The sequence below is a fragment of the Atractosteus spatula genome, chromosome 9, assembly GCF_055471065.1.
Source record: "Atractosteus spatula isolate fAtrSpa1 chromosome 9, fAtrSpa1.hap1, whole genome shotgun sequence".
Classification (NCBI taxonomy): Eukaryota; Metazoa; Chordata; class Actinopteri; order Semionotiformes; family Lepisosteidae; genus Atractosteus; species Atractosteus spatula.
In genome coordinates, this window is record NC_142714.1 from 28,299,589 (window position 1) to 28,317,550 (window position 17,962).

Here is a 17,962-nt window from a genome sequence, read left to right on the forward strand (position 1 = left end):
ATTTAGATTTATTTTTCATACCATCGTTAAACAAAGCAGGAGCATATACTACTTCCTCTTGGGATCAAACGTGGAAAGATTAGAGTGTAATCGTTTTTATTTTTAAAATAAATTTTAGAAAAGTGTCATTTATACAAAAAAGTTGCATTTAATACCACTCGATAGTTATATTAATAGAGATTAGCTCTCTATTAAAGCTCAGATCAAAGATAAAACAGCAATATCTCATACACTGGGACTGATCTGTGATCTGTGATGTGGTTGAGTGTGAATTGTGGTGCTCTAACAGGCTAACTGACTGTGCCGAAAAATAAAAAAACGGTTTAACAACTCTTAAGCATACTGTAGTTTTTGTTAGACCATTAGACATGCAATACACTTCCTCGTGATTATCTTAGAATCTTAGAGTAAGCTGCAAGTTTTTTTAATTTTTAATTATAATTTTAAACACTTTAATTTTGAAAACTCAACACACATTCCGTACAGATACAGTACAATTAACTGTCTTCCCGTGGTGTAAAATTAATTAGCAGGTGATTGAGATAACAATGCGGTGCCCACACTGGGGTAAAGTTAGCTTGAAGTTCGAAAATGATTTAGACACGCCTGTAGCTTTTTCACGAAACCTCTTAGAGTTACGAAAAAAACACTTGCTGTATGTTCAAAGTACATTGTGACTGTTTTCGCAGCCTTTGTTATGTCATTTTTAAGCCATTTTTTTTACCACGCTCGAATATTCTTTTGTTCATATCTTTGCAAGGGAAACACAGAAAGCCTTCAACCAAATGCATTTTAAAGACCAGGACTTTTTTTTGCACATAAAACTGTCAGTGAGCTAATTCTCTTTTTAAAGCTCCGGTTTTTCATCAATGCGTAATTACGCACTAACTGGAACCCGGGGGGACCGCTGTGTACACGTTCACAACGCGAGAAATACTGCTCAATACGGCTTCGTGTGAAAAATCCCTAAATCACCATAGGAAGCATAACAGCGTAGCCTCCAATTACCCAGACCACAAAACAAAGGAATAAAGCTTTGTTTGATTTCTGAAACCCTTTCTTTATGTCCTGTTTTCATTCAGGTAAGTATCAACTATATACACAATACTGCTAACAGCAGGAAAATTCCTATACTTTACTCAGCAGCTGATTAAAAACAGCACCCATGGTGTTCAAACCGATTTTTTTTACACAGAAGACTGACAGAGCTTCGCGTTGTGAATCTGTTTTTCTAAGAAAACATGTGTCCATGGGGGAAGGTGGAGTCTCTTTCACTGGAAGACTCACCCTATTCTACTTTGAAAATAGCTGTGAAACTGGTTTAATTTGGCACAACCAGCACTCCCACAGAGAGAGATGAAAACCGCACAGCGCCAGGCGAATGCTCTACATTAATGTAGGGCTTTTGGGCTCACGTGTATTTGTGCCCTACAACCTGCAGTACTGCTGTGTACATACAGTACGGACATGTTGTGATATTTAGAAATATAAAAAATGTCAATATACTGTAGTGTCCATAATATTTGCTATTTTAGTTTTTCAAAGAAATGCTTATTTGTTAAAAGAAAACTCATAGCGATTGCTGGATTTGAAGACCCGACCTCATGCTTATAAATCAGTCACTTAAGCTGTCACACCACCAAGGCAAGTCATGTGACACACTGAAACAGCAATACACATATCAATATAGAAATATAGCTATACTGTTATTAATTTATTTAGATATGCAAATCCATATTATATTCCCTATTAATCCAATTTTAAATGTATGCTTTTGTTTAATCCGATAACGAGCGTATTCGCAGGAAAGGTTAAATCGATCAGTTTTCACAAAGTATATAAACGTACAGTAATATGGTCAGAAGGAGCACGTAAAAACGTTCTGAAATAACCACATGTAAGACTTTGATGCTTAAAATGTTTAGGGAGAAATGGAATACTGGTGTGTATTTTTTCTTTAAAATACCAATACCAGCCATATACAGTTTACATAATGTGTTTATGTTCCTAAATTAATATCCTTTATGATCTTCAGATGCATTATGCTCCTATTCTTTTTATGCTCAGCTACTAAAATTTCCCTTTAGTGGTAAAATTCCATATAAATATTCAATACTAAGCAGATTAAAATGTGCACAGTAAAGCGATTAAATGATTACATCTTTTCACTACTGACCACTGCACAACGAGTGCCCCTGTCGGTCATTTTGGCCAGCCAATCACATACCGCGGTATGGTGCGGCGGCGCCCGCGTAGATGCCTGCGGTACGGGTTTGTACCGTGCATTTTGAATGGCTGCATCTGTACATATCTAACACCACACTCATTCAAGACCCCTCAAGACAATTCCGGATCACTCAGATGACATCTTAAGATAGATAAGATCAATTTATTAGACATATACAATTTCTTGCATTAGGAATTTGTCTTTTCGGATACCCCAGCTTGCTCTCCATCTTGTACCTCAAGCAACCTTATTTACTGTACCTCTGGCAGTAAATGCCCAACCATCTCTGTCTGCATTCTCAAAGTAGGGTTTCTTTACTGATATAGCAGAAAGAAGTCAGAAACTAAAATTATCCTGAAATTTGGTTCACACCTTCCCCCTTCTCTCAACGACTTGTTTTCTTCTAAGTCTCTCTATTCATTTGTAGGTTTCGTTTCACACCTCTCCTCACCTATCTCGACCTCGCACCACTTGATTGGCCACTCTGTCTCTCCCCTGCTCCCACCTCTTCCTCTCTCCTGACTTTTGTTTTCCCATGCTATGTTATCTTTGCTGACTACTCTATCTTTCTTACACCTGAAGAAGGCTCCAACAGACGAAACATTGTGCATTCTTTCTTCTCTTTCAGCATTGAATGAACCTATTACTTGTTCCCATACTGTGATATATACAATTATAAGAAATATGAACATAGTTTTATTGTTATAGAAAGTCTTTGTTATGCCCAAGGGACAATTATTTAAAAAGGTAACTTGGTGTTTGGCTAGAATCAAACTCAGACACTATGGCGTGATAGTGCAGAATTTTGTCACTGAGCCACCAATGCGTTGCTCTGCTTAGCATTTGATTTTCCATTGCAACAGATGTAGTCAAAAGAGCAAGCACCTTCTCAAAATAGTGACAGCAAGTGACTGAGTTAAAGATGTTGATACAGAAAATCTTTATGAAGAAGGTGGAATACTGTTGTGTAGCTTACCACTATCTGCTATACATGTATATTATTTTTAAATTAATATTGTTAATCACATTCAGAGATGTTATGATACTTTGACTATTTTTATTTTAGCTACTAAAAGATTCCCTTTAGTTACATGATTCCATAATATAACATTTTAAGTTAATTTAAAAAAGTTCTAGAACTGTTTTACAATAATAACAGCAAGTATTCATAGAACAGATTAAAACATCATAGTTTTTTATAAAGTAAATAAACTTTGTTTAGTTAGAATGAACATGTCAAAACTTTTCCAAAATAATCACAGTAAGTTAAAATCTTTGATGCAGAAAATGTTCATGAAGAAGATGAAATACAGTATACTTTACAGTATACTTTATTTATTTTATTTTCAGCTACCACTACAGGCTACTGTGTGTACATTAGGTATAATATATGTATATTCATAACTTAATATTGTTTAAGGATGTTCAGAGACATTATACTGCACTTCTATTATTTTTATTGTCAGCTACCAAAAATTCCCTTAAATTACATAATTCCATATTAATATTCCATATTAAGTGGATTTAATTAAGCAAAGCAGAGAAAGATTGATGTAGTCATTTCACTAACATCTAACACACCACAGGTGCCACCTTTCGTTCGTCTTTGGCCAGTGAATCACACACTCTACCGTAATGCCACAAATGCAGTAATATGAATTAACACGTGTTCTGAATGGCTGCATCTGTTAGACTTTGCCACTGTTCTTGCAATTCATCAGTACGCTTTTACAATCTCAGCATCTAAGCCTTATATTCACATTCTTAACAAGTTCATATCCTAGCTTTTCATTTGCCTTGGTTAATTTTTTGAGAGAGATTGAAGATTTCAGTTTCAGCCAAATAAAGCTGTAGGGGTTTTGTGAATTTACTGGCATAATATTTAGTTGTAACACTAAAATGTGTGAATTTACTTTGACTATTAGGAATCAATTGGAAGAACAACAAGGAGCCTTCAAAAGAATTTATAACACACAAAATATGTTGTATGTGTTTATTCTACTGCATACATGTTGTATATATTTATTTATTATCATGTAAATTTTGCTCTGTTGCTGATAGGTTAAACTTTCGAAACCCAGGTCCAAAGTCATGTGACAGATTTTTAGCCCTGTTTTGTCGGTTAAACCAACTGATCACAAGCATTGCCGTGATAAACTGTGTAGTTTTTAATTCAGTTTGAATTTTAACTGTACGTACTATCTGAGTATTTTGCCAGGGCTTTAAAATTTTTGGTGTCATCATCTTTGCTTTAAAGATACCCTCTTCATGGAAGAATTGTGACCTTCAACGTTTACCCAGCCTATTTTAAGCTATTTTTTTAAATTAAAGTTTATCAATGTTCATGTAAATTGTGTTATCCATGAGGGTGAACAGTGTTAAAAATACACCAGAGTGGTGCACATCTGTACTATACACCTATTCTCAATCCTCATGATGTGAGATGAATGCAAGAACACTGATCCAGAGATCAAGCAGCTGCTTATGTGTCACCTATATGATGTCATTCAAGTGGTGTGAACCTGTGTACATACAGTATATATTGTCTTGAACACTCCGCCAATTGTCTTTTTGCTGGCTGCATCAAGTGAGTTAAATTGAAAACTAGTATCGTCCTAAATTAAGATGTGCTGTTCTGCACATTGGTGAGGTTCAGATGCACAAATTAAAAATATGTAGACTGATTTACTGTATTTACATCAGTACATGATCCTTGATGATGATTGCTATTTATAGTCATTTTTCACAGTTGGGAATTGGTATAACATATTTGGATGGACTCCAGATTCAAATTCCCTTTCCAAGAACATTTTCAAGTCTATTTACACAGTTCAAGCAAATATTAAGTTCACCAAAAGGGTGGATAAAAAACACTCTTTACAAATCTGGGGGAACAATGTATTATACACCACCCTGTTACTCTGGCAAAGCCAAGAAAACTCTGCTCATAGTACCCTCATCTGTGGCATGCCTGTGATTCGTAGCACCTCTCCTCCACAGGTTCATGGAGCCAGACCCCAGTCACACTCTGGAGGAACGAGTAGTTCACTGGTACTTTGGGCAGCTAGACAACAATGGTAGCAATGACATAAACAAAAAGGAGTTGAAACCTTTCAAGCGCTATGTCAAGAAGAAAGCCAAACCTAAAAAATGTGCACGAAAGTTCACAGATTACTGTGATTTGAACAAGGACAAGGCCATCTCTCTGCTGGAGCTGAAGGGGTGCTTGGGCGTCAGTCGGGATGGAGGTGAGCACATTTCTTCTTCATGTGTAAAGGAAATGATAGAAAGTAGATTTCAATCACCATCGAATTATATCCTGTTTTCAGAGTCTCATATTGTCTAAGAAATACAGTTCCTTCCAAATGTATTCACCTACTTCCAATGATTTACAATTTGAATTACAAATGATATACAGTACACATGTTTCTCAAAGTGAATATGTTTTAATCAAAACTTGAATGTTGAAACTGAACAGTTTTGGGGTTTAGTTTAACAGTTTTAAAACCACAAAGAAAAATCCAAAACTAAAATGTTGATTGCATACTGTAATTATTCATCCCCTTTGCTATGGCAGAAATAAGTTCCAGTGTACAAATTTAACAAGTCACTCAAGTAGTTGAATGACCTCTATTTCTGTACCATAATGGTAACTCACATGATTTCAAATAAATGCATGTGGACACAGAAAGGCAGTAAATTTCAAGCAATTAAACATGAAGACCATAGAGCTTTCAAAACAACTCAGCGTAAAGCTGTAGAAAGGCACACATTAGACATCACACATCACGGTAATCAAAAAATTTCAAAGAGCAAAATATTGTTTTGACATTTCATCTTTCACCTATATAAGTGTTCAATTGGGATTCAAAATATTTACTTTACAAAATGTACACACATCATTTGTAAATCAACAAATTGGGATATATTTGGATAGAGGTGAATACTTTTGCAAGGCACTGTATAATCTGGCTGGTCTGTCTGCAGTAGAATATGAGGTTAGTCTTGCTCTTGGAAAAAGGTGGACTGGTGGACAGAAGCCACTAATTCAATATTAGAGCTGGTCATGTGCTTCCATGACTGAGGGCAACAGAGAATTGATATACTTGACTTCCTTTATTGTCCCAGATGATAAATTTGCTTTGCAGGCAGGTAAAGACACAACACTAGAAATATTTAACAGACACAACACATTACACAATACATTTAACACACAATAAATTTTACTGTATGGTGAAAAAGGAAACATGTAAATAAAGTAAATGCACAAATTGTCAATTGTCCAAAATGAGCAGGTTGATAGCTGTGGGAATAATGAATTAGTTCAATTTCTCTTGAATCTGGGCAGTCTAATTGATGCCCAGATGGAAGGAGGTCAAATTCACTGTGCAAGGGGCCGTCATGACAGTCAATTATTATATTGACCTTCTGCGCTATTTGGTTGATGTAGATCTTAAAGCAGTAGTTTAAGTCTTAAAGCTATAGTTGTTGTAGACCAAGTTTTGCTGGCTACCTTCACAATCCTGCTCAATGTATTTTTATTACGTGTATTAAGGTTACCAAACCAGGATACAGCAGTGAATGTTAGTACAGATTCAATGAAAGTTCTACAGAATAAAGTCATTGATCTACACACATTAAAAGACTGAGAGGTTTTTAAGGAAGAAAAATCACTGTTGGCACTTCTTGCATTTACATCTGTGTTTTCCTCAAAGGTTAATTTATAATCAACAACAGTGCCAAGATTTTTTAACTGTTGAGAATTTCAAATTCTTGTTCCTCAGTTTTTTATATTTTATTTATAACCATTAACAAAACACAAACATCATTAATTGGCATTTAATGAAAAAAAATATTGTATACATACATTATAAGAATAGTCAGAGCTACTTAACTAATTTACAGAAACAATTTAACATAATATGTCAATGGTTCATTTATCTTCCTTATTTTTAACATTTTGAATAGTTTTAACTATTCCATTCTAAACAGGTTAATATCTGGAGTGTACTTTGTCCATTTCATTTTATAGATATGGTATTTTAAGATAAGATAAAATAAGAAGATAAAAAAGATCTTATCGTAAGATACCATATCCATAAAATAACATTTTATTTTATCCATTTCATTTTATGGATATGGTATCTTCCCATAATTAAGAATAGATTTATTCTTATAAATTTAAACCTTTGGTCCATATCTGTATGTGTAAAATAAAGTAAGGTGTCAAACCTATTAAAAGAAACCTAAATATGTAAAGATCTTAATAAGAAATGTTCACTCCAAAAAGTTTTGGGTTCAATACATTGATAAAACAAATGGTGTAAAGTTTCTTTATTTTACAAAACACACATTGATCATCTAAGTTGAGCCTAAATCTGGATAATGTTTGACTAATAGGATAAATTTGATGAATAATTTTATATGACTGTTATTTAATTTTATTGGTAAGACAATACCAATTTGCCATTTCCATACTTTCTGCCAATTAATATTGTTACATTTAGAATTACAGTAACTCTTTGCAGGTGAAATGTATGCTGGTAAACATATGTTCTTTATATTATTATTATTATTATTACATTACTTTTCTAAAACATTATCACCACCCAATAAGACAATAGAAGTTAATTGATTGGTTGAGTAATTAGAGTATATGTTTTGTTATTGCCCCTAAGGAGAGTACCCCCCCCCCAGGGATAGCATCAAACACTATTTCATATTATTTGGGCATAACTGAAATCTTGAAGGTCTCCAAAAATTCTACAAAAGATAATTTGTCATTCTCAATTAGCAATTGTCTCGCCAATATAATACCATTATTAAACCATCTTTGAAAAAAAAGATTTCTATAATGTATATCCTTGTTATTCTAAATACTACATGTCTATGGGGAAACGTGTTTATAGGCCAGTGTCCAAGATATAAGTACTTGTTTATGAAAATTGGATAACTTAATAGGGATCTTGTTAATATCAAAATTGCATTTCAGTAAAAACTGAAGTCCGCCCAAACTCTCACAAACAAATTAAGGGATGACATTTTAAAAATTTTTTAGATATATTTGAAGGTATATATATATACAGATATAACTGTATTTGAAGGTTTAAAATCCAGAACATGTAGGTAACCTTGATCTTGTTTATTAGTACTAGTTGGTTTTTTTTCAGATACTGATATTTATTTTTCCAGATAAAATCATATAGAAGTTTATCAAGGTTATTTATTACAGATTGGGGTACCTCTAATGCCAGTGCAGTTTATGCTGACCAAGATATTCCTTCTGCTTTTGAAAGAAGCGCACGCCCTGTTAATGATAGGTCTCTCAGCATGATTTTGTTTTCGGTTTTTCCATAATGGGAGTAAAAAATAATTAATTTATTTCTGTCTGATCTTTATATAGATTCAAAGTGTGCGGTACAAACCCGTACTGCATGCAACTCGATACATCATACCGCGTCGTACCGCGGTACGTGATTGGCTGGCCAAAATGACCAACAGGGGCACTTGTGGTGCATTAGTCGGCCGTGGAAAGATTTAATCATTTAATCTCATGTGCACATTTTAATCTGCTTAGTATTCAATATTTATATGGAATTTTACATCTAAAGGGAAATTTTAGTCGCTGAGCATAAAAAGAAGAGGAGCATAATGCATCTAAAATGATATAAATTTAGGAACATAAACATACTGTATTATGTAAACTGTATATTGCTGGTATTGGTAGTTTAAAGAAAAAATACACACCAGAACTCCATTTCTCCCTTAATATTTTAGGCATCAAAGTCTTACATGTGGTTATTTCGGAAACGTTTTTACGTGCTCCTTCTGACCATATCGCTGTACGTTTATATACTTTGTGAAAAATGATATTTTAACCTTTTCTGCGAATACGCTCGTTATCGGAGTAGACAAAAGCATACTTTTAGAATTGGATTAATAGGAAATATAAGATGGAATCGCATATCTATAGAAATTAATAACGATATAATTATATTCAGCTACTGTAGCACAAACAGTAGTATAAGACTTTCTATTGATATTTGTATGGCTGTTTCACCAGACTGCTGCATCAGTGCCTCTGTGGTGTGATGGGTTAAGTGACTGACTTATAAGTGTTAGGTTGGGTGTTCAAATCCAGCAATTGCTTTGAGTTTTCTTTTAACAAATAAACATTTCTTCGAAAAACTAAAATAGCAAATATTATGGACACTATATTGACATTTTTTATATTTCTAAATATCACAACATGTTCGTACTGTATGTACACAGCGGTACCGCAGGGTGTAAGGCGCAAACCCACGTGATCCCGAAAGCGCTACATCATTAATACAGTAATATCTTCCGTGTCGCATTAACAAGTTTAAAAGGAGGAGACACTTTACACTTTAACTCTTCAGTTCACAGAGAAATTTCACCAGAGCCTCACAACATTGTCCAATAATTCTCTTCTTGTGTCTAATTTTTAGTTTAACAGGATTCAAGCAGGATTTCATATGAAAGACAGTGACGTCACCGTACTGGCAAGCCCAAATCAAAGATTAACCCATTCAGAGCCTACATTACACTTTAGTGTTTCATTTTGAGCTAAAGACCCTCACACCTGAAGAAGGCTTCTTTTCAGCATGGAATAAACCTATTACTTGTTCCTTTGCAGACTACGCAGGCTGAAATAGTGTTGTACAGTGATAATAGACTTGGTAACATTATCACCATTAAAATATGTGCTTATCGCACAATTCCTGCTAAACTAAATGTGTGTATTGTCTGTTTAGGGTTCTGTAGCATTCCAGTTTATGTTGTGTTTGTACTTGCAAGAATAGTGATTACAAACATTAAAATCATACTTGCTTTATACTGTCCAACTGAGCAATCTTGCTTTTATAAGATATACCGACTTTTTCATGCTTAATGTGTACGATGCTATAATACAGTTTAAAATAATTAAAAGTCTAAACAGTATCAACTTTAATTCTTATCTCTATTAATATATCTATCAAGTGGTATTAAATAAATACGGCTTTTTAGTATAGATTACACTTTTCTAAAATTTATTTAAAAAATAAAAACGATTACAATCTAATCTTTCCAAGTTTGATCCCAAGAGGAAGTATAATATCCTCCTGCTTTGTTTAGCGATGGTATGAAAAATAAATCTAAATTAAGGTGTTACTTTTACAAAGACGGTCAAAGAAAAGTCTTTTCGTTTATAAAGAATGTGGACCAGGGTAATACTTTGAGTTTACAGCTTGTCCAAGGTCATTCATTATTAATACTATTAGTAATATCTTCGGTAAAGACTTTGATGCATAAAATATTTCTGCATAATTAAAATATTTATGATAAAGGTGGTAGGTTGTGTACTTTTGTCCAACTGAGCAATCTTGCTTTCATAAAATATGCCAACTTTTTAATTTCAAATCAAATCAGATCAAAGTTTATTTATCAAATGCACAATAATACAGCGTGCAGCAGTAGTTGCTGGCAATGAAGTGTCTTTTCTGCGAGCTCACAAAAATTACAAGAATCACAGAAATCAGAAGAATCACAAAAACACAAAAATCACAAAATTGAGGTTATGAAAATAAGGTTACATAATAATAGATGTAATAGAAACGGAATAAAACTCAATATGAGTAGAGCTGCTATGTGTCAATGGTGTATGCAATATATACAAGTAGTGTGGTTATGCTGAATACAGTGAAAACTGTGTGTCCATGTAGCCATTACAGGTGATTTGCTAAAGGAGCTGCACGTTGGCTATTTAGCAGTCTTATTGCCTGGAGGTAGAAGCTGTTCCGTAGTCTGTTGGACTTGGTCCGAATCCTTTGGTATTGTTTACCGGATGGTAGGAGGGAAAACAGTTTGTGACTGGGATGACTGGGGTCCTTGAGAATGGACCTGGCCTTCTTCAGACATCTAGCTGAGTAGATATCCTGGATGTTTGGTAGCTCACAGCTGGTAATGAGCTGCGCTGACTTCGCCACCCTCTGCAGTACTTTGCAATCTCGGGCGGAGCAGTTCCCATACCAGGCAGTGATGCAACCAGTCAGGATGCTCTCAATAGTGCACCTGTTGAAGTTGGCCTAGATATGTGATGGCATGCCAAACCTCTTTAGCCTACGGAGAAAGAATAGGTGCTGCAGTGCTGTTTTGACCACGGTGTTGGTGTGGTGGGTCCAGGTTAAGTCCTCTGAGATGTTAACTCCCAGGAACTTAAAACTGCTGACCCTCTCCACTGCAGTCCCATTGATGTAGATAGGTGTGTGATCTTCTCCTTGGTGTTTTCTATAGTCCACAATCATCTCCTTACTCTTACTGATGTTCAGAGAGAGGTTGTTCTCCTGGCACCATGCTGCCAGGGTTTCAACCTCCTCTCTGTACGCAGTCTCTTCACCATCTGTGATCAGGCTGAGGGCTGTTGTATCGTCCGCAAACGTAATGATGTTATGCCTGGCGACACAATGAGTTATGCCTGGCGACACAATCATGAGTAAATAAGGAGTAGAGGACAGGGCTAAACACACAGCCTTGGGGGGCTCCAGTGTTTAGAGTCAGGGTAGAGGATATGTTGGTGCCCACCCTCACCACCTGCAGATGTTGTCAAGAAGTCCAGGATCCAGTTACAGAGGGAGGTGTTCAGTCCCAGGTCCTGGAGCTTGATGACAAGCTTTGAGGGCACTATGGTATTGAATGCTGAGCTGTAATCAATAAACAGCATTCTTACATATGTTCCTTTCTTATTCAGGTGTGAGAGGGTAGTATGGAGGGCAGTGGCAATAGCATCTTCTGTTGACCTGTTCTGGCAATACTACAAATTGCAGTGGGTCTAGGGCGTCAGGCAGTGAGGAGGTGATGTATCCTTTGACCAGCCGCTAGAAGCATTTTATGATAACTGATGTGAGTGCAACAGGGCGGTAGTCATTTAGGCAGCTGACTCTGGGTTTCTTAGGAACAGGGACAATGGTGGTTTTCTTAAAGCAGGAAGGAACTATAGACTGAGCTAGGGAGAGATTGAATATGTCCGAGAAGACATCTGCCAGCTGGTCTGTATAATGTATAATACAGATTAACATGCTGTAATACACAGTTTAAATTTAAAAGTCTAAAGAGTATACAACTTAAATTCTTAATTGAATAAAGATTGTCCCTCAGCAGTGATCAGGATTTGAAACCGGGTGTTTTCTGGTGACAGCTCAAATGGTGTACAGGAGAGGTTAAGCTTTATTAACTCCACCTGGCAGTTTTATAAGGCAATTCCGGATACTATTAACATAATCTAATTTGCATGCGGTATGATGTGAAATGACGGGATTAGATGCGACACGCCCACCGTGTTGTACCGCACCATACCTCGTTTTGAATGGCTGCATCTGTATATTTTAAACGTTACGATTTGTTTCACTGGAATGTCACATATACAGTAGTTTCAAGATCACAGTATTTTAATGGAAATATTTCACACTTCTCAATACCAGAGATAAACTTGAAACAGATGAAAAATATTAATTCCCTCAATAGCCTTTTTAACCTCCTTCTCATTTCTTAAAAAATGGTTGTATCATCAGCTAATTGACAGATTTTAATTTCTGTTCCCAATAGATTGATACGTTGAAAATGGTTTGTATTGATATGAAGGGCCATTATTTGCATTACCTATAAAACTAAGAGTGGGGAAAGTGGACAGTCTTGCCTAATACCTCTTTAAATTTCAAATCTTGATGATATTCCAAGAAAGTTTAATTTAACTATTTAATTGGACTACTGTTCCAAGAGAGTTTAATTGAACTATTGCATCGATTATATAGTGTCTTAACAACTTTCTGAAAGAATGGACCGAAGCCGAAAAAATTGTAATGCCTTAAAATTAAATTTGTGTTCAACTGTCAAAAGCTTTGTAAAAATCTAAAAAAAATATTGTAATCTATCTAATAAAATAAATAAATAAAACAAGTATTATTACAAATATGCCTACCCTCCATAAAACCTGATTGTGATTCATCAATGATCTGGTCTAAATGTACTTTTATTCTGCTAGAAAATATTATAGCAAGTAATTTTACATCATTTTTTCATAAAATTATCAGCCTCCAGTTTTCTAATGCCACAGTGTCTTTATTGGGTTTGGGTATAAGTGATATTAGTCCTTGTCTCATTGAATGGGGCAATTCTTTGACTTCTATGGTTTCATTAAACAGAAGGAGAAGGAATTCTGCTACCTAACCTTAAAAACATTTATAAAATTCACTGTTCAAACCATCATTACAATGGCATTTATTGTCTTTAAGATTATTAATACCAGTTTTGATCTCGGTTATAGTTATTTCTTTGTAGCACAATGTCTGAAAATTATCATCTAATTCTTGTTCCTCAGTGTCTGTGACTGAATCAGTGACTGAATCTACAATATTAAAGTCCTGATTATAATTTGAGAGTAATCTTTCCACTAATAAGTGTAGTTGAATGTTGTTAAAGGCTGATGAGAAATCTATAAATAAAAGCCTGGCATGTGTCTTGTTGCCTTCTAGAATATAAGAGATTCAGTAATGTGAGTTTAGCATCTTCTGCTCCTCTTTTGGCCCTGTAGGCAAACTGCATGGCAAAATCTAACGAAATATAATACTGATCTGTTCAGCACATAATCTCAGTATCAGCCTACTGATGTTATCATATTCATTAACCGGTTATGAAGCAATTCTTTTTTTTACTCAAGGCTTATAATTTGAATAAACTTTAACTGGATAAATAGGAATCAACATTTCTTCGCAGAAAGATATATAACTGCAAGCCAGATCTATGAGTTTGTATAAACTGGCAAAGATTTGAAAAAGAAAGACCAGTGCAATCAAAACAGCCCTACAGACACTGTGTGCCGTCTTCTGACCAGACCTTAAGTAGCTGCACTTGCACTTTTTCCCTCTTCAGTGCATTCTTGTAGGTTGATATCAATAGCACAGTGCTGTCCCAGTGGGCAAAAGACGTATAATATACGTCTATTAAACGCATACCTTAGACGTATAAATGTGGTCCGCAATTCGTCTAGAATGAAATTCTAATATACGTCTATTGTTATACGTCAATTATACGTCTATGATTATATGTTCATTAAACATAAATGGTTGGAGTATTATTATACGGATACATTTAGAGGACTATTATACATATATGGTTGGAGTTCCGGATAACTTTAGAGGACTATTATACGTATATGGTTAGAGGTCTATTATACGGATAACTTTAGAGGACTATTATACGTGTAGCCTGGCAAAGAATAATTAGCACAGGACACAAATATAATTTTGGGGTTCTTTATTTCTAGGTGAGTATGTGGTCTGATCTGTTCTTAGTTTAAAAAAATAAAAATAAAAAAACAAAAGAAATGACATATAACGATATTTCTATATACACAAAATACGGCAGTGGTTCTTTCACGCAGAGGGGAAAACAAAGAAAACATGTTTAGTTTTACAGTTTTTTACATTCCATTTGACCGTTACAGAAACGCATCTACACTGAACAACAAAAAATAAATAAATTACATTACAGTTGAAGTTTAAACAACTCACCACGCAGCGCGTGCAGAAATAAGCCGCTCACAGGCTGCGCAGGTCACCTCTCAGCTCTTACTGAGAACTACATTATGACAATAATTAGTATAATACTTACAATTGCGTACACTTAACAAACGGCGCTAAACATAAGTCCCTGTAAAGAATGAAGGAACAGAAAATACAAGGAGCATGTGAAACCCATTACTTACAAACCAATAAACAGATATCCCCAGCCTGAGTAGTTGTCTAAAAACTGGCTACCGCCTCAGTGTACTCCGTTAAAATCTAATATCCATTTTGCTAATCTTGTCTCAATCCTATGAAATATCCCTTTATACTCATTTAGGGTGTAAAATAGGGAAACAACACCGTATTTACCGTTACAACTCTCTGTAGTAATTTCGGGTTCTTTTTAACGGTAACTCACTGCTTCTTAGTCCCTACTGCCCATGCGCAGAACGCTGAAATCAGCTGACAGGAACCGCGAGCTAAGAGGTAGCGCCATCTAGTGGATTTGGCATAACAGGCCGCTATTCACCACTGGGTCACATACGTATATGGTTAGAGGTCTATTATACGGATAACTTTAGAGGACTATTATACATATATGGTTAGAGGTCTATTATACATCAAAGATAGGTTTTACAAGTGTAGAAACTAGTAAATCAAGCCAATGATTTGGTTTAGAAATTTATTCTGAATTTTTATTTCAGAATAAATTTTATTCTGAAATTTATTCTGAAAATACACATTCACACCTGAAAAATATTTCAAATTATATTTCAAATTATACATTGTATACAATCAATCAACAATCAACATATGGGCAATAATCATAAAAAAACACAACTAATCTTAAACTTCAGCTACAAATTCTGGTAACATGGCAATATACAGTAAAGTTATGACAAACAAACTAATTACATTAACACACTAACTCAAAACCACATTTTGATTCAAATATAAATTTTAAAATGTACAACTTCTATATTTCCAAGAAAAAAAAAATACAATGGAAGTTAAGACGATTTTTGTCCACTATTTCCAAACCCTGTCAAATTGTCCTAACAGAACCAGAAACCTATTATTTTCAGTGTCCAGATCTCCTGGCCCCCTGCCTTGCATATGCATTCTTCAAGTAACGCATTGCGTGCTCCTTTATTTCTTTTTCTGTCGATGTAGGGTGGGACTTCAGCACTGCAGCTAGGAGAAAATTATGTAATATTACTACCCAAATAAATGATGATTCATATCTTCTTTAGTATAATCTCAAAAATGAACCATTAAGGTTTACTAAGCTCAAAGCTGAAATAAACGTATAAAATTTGGCTTGCATCATAGGAGTTGAGCAATAAAGTCTGTCCTAATTAAAGAGTACCCAAAGTTTGAAAGTACAACATAGAATAAGAATAATTAGAGAAACGGCAAAACGATTTTGTGTTATCTTCCCCTTCACACTATTTTTATGTGCCATTTTTTGCTTATTAACGTACTATTTTAATCAAAATAATATTAAGTAAGATCTGTATGTATTCAGAAAGTATCATTATTATTATTATTTATACTTACTCGTCAAAAGAGGATTGCTGAGATATTTGTGGATATTTTTGTACGATTGAAAAACGTGGCCAAAATGGTGACCAACGAATACTAGCAATGCATTGTGGTTTATAACCGGAAAATATGCTGGGTTAGATATTTCTCAACGTATGCGTTTATTAATGTTGTCGATATTATGGTTGAAATTTAACATTGATAATACATTGCGGTTATGTGCCCCCTGCTATGTGCTGATGTGCAATTTTAACGCATGCAGTTAGTAAGGATCGGTCACTGTTGTATGGTATTATATATAATGACATTATGGAATAGGATGGGGACAGGCCTGGCGTCACGGGGGGAGGGAGGAGTGTCGCCCCTTCAGTTTTGGGCAAAAGGATTTACTTAACTTGCACCCTAAAAAAATAGTAGTACTTTGTCAATGGTCAGACAACGCTAATTGACACTATCAGTCACTCGGACTGTTTGATGTGCAGGAGGGCTATCCGTCCAGGAATGGCACATATCAGTGTCGTTACTGAGTGTCAACATTACGATCCTGTTTGCTCAGGTGGACTGATTCCTTGCAGTAGTTTATCCTTATACTTAAAATCGTTATATAACTAGGACTAGTTATAGCAGTCTGTGCTTTCTTTTGGTTTTACAACTATTTTTTCTTAATGATTCAGAACCTCCGTCGATGTAGCTGCAAAAATGAACGCTTGTGGTACTTTTCGCTCCAGGCAATACAAACCGCGAGAGTGACGAAAAATGTGAAACTGAACTTCATCGCAATTACCAGATTGCTAGTCGTTATCTTCTATCATGAAGCACTAATTAATGGCATAGCTGCGAGATTTCATTTGGGTAGCTGCACCGTACAGCTCCGTTTCAACCGAAATATCAACCCCCCCTCAGAATTTCAGACGCCCCCCCTACAGATTTTTCCCCGGGCACCGCGCACTGATGAGGGACGGGGTGTCCAGGAAATGGTATCAACTTTTCTCAAGAAAATAAAAATAGAAAATCTATAGGCACTCAAAAATTTTACTGTTTTTTTCAGGCAGGTGGCAAGACCCCCTCCGCAAAACCCTTGTATGCAAAGCTGTCCCAGTGGGCAGTGATTTGTCGAATACACGTATATATCAAGGCAAAAATACGGCTATATGTATATATATGTCGCCGCGACGTATAATCAACATCGAATTGCAACCGTAAAGTCGACGACATTAATAAACGCATATATAACGTCGAAAACACATCTAACACAGTGCCGAGGCTTTTTACTGTATATATCGTGTGTGCCGCAACTAAGAGTATACGGCAACCTGCATAGTGTACGAAGCAAATTATTTTCACAGTAATTAATTTATTTTCACGTTTATAATAAATATAGTAAATATAGTAATAAATATAGTAAATAAATTAACTATATCACTAAAAATGAAGTACACATATCAATAGAAAGTCTTATACTACTGTTTGAGCTACAGTATATATAATTATATCGTTATTAATTTCTTTACATAAGCGATTCCATATTGTATTCCCTATTAATCAAATTCTAAAAGTATGCTTTTGTCTACTCCGATAATGAGCGTATTCGCAGAAAAGGTTAAAACGATCACTTCACAAAGTATATAAA

General features: G+C 35.1%; 1 protein-coding gene across 1 annotated transcript in view; it reads left to right on the forward strand.

Moving 5' to 3' along the window:
• LOC148828485 (SPARC-related modular calcium-binding protein 1-like) overlaps positions 1 to 17,962 on the forward strand; it is a 155,725-nt gene that overhangs the window by 122,727 nt on the left and 15,036 nt on the right. Inside the window, exon 4 of the mRNA XM_088926038.1 lies at positions 5,228 to 5,475. Within this exon, the coding sequence (XP_088782164.1) occupies positions 5,228 to 5,475 (248 nt within the window). The remainder of the gene's footprint in view (positions 1 to 5,227; positions 5,476 to 17,962) is intronic.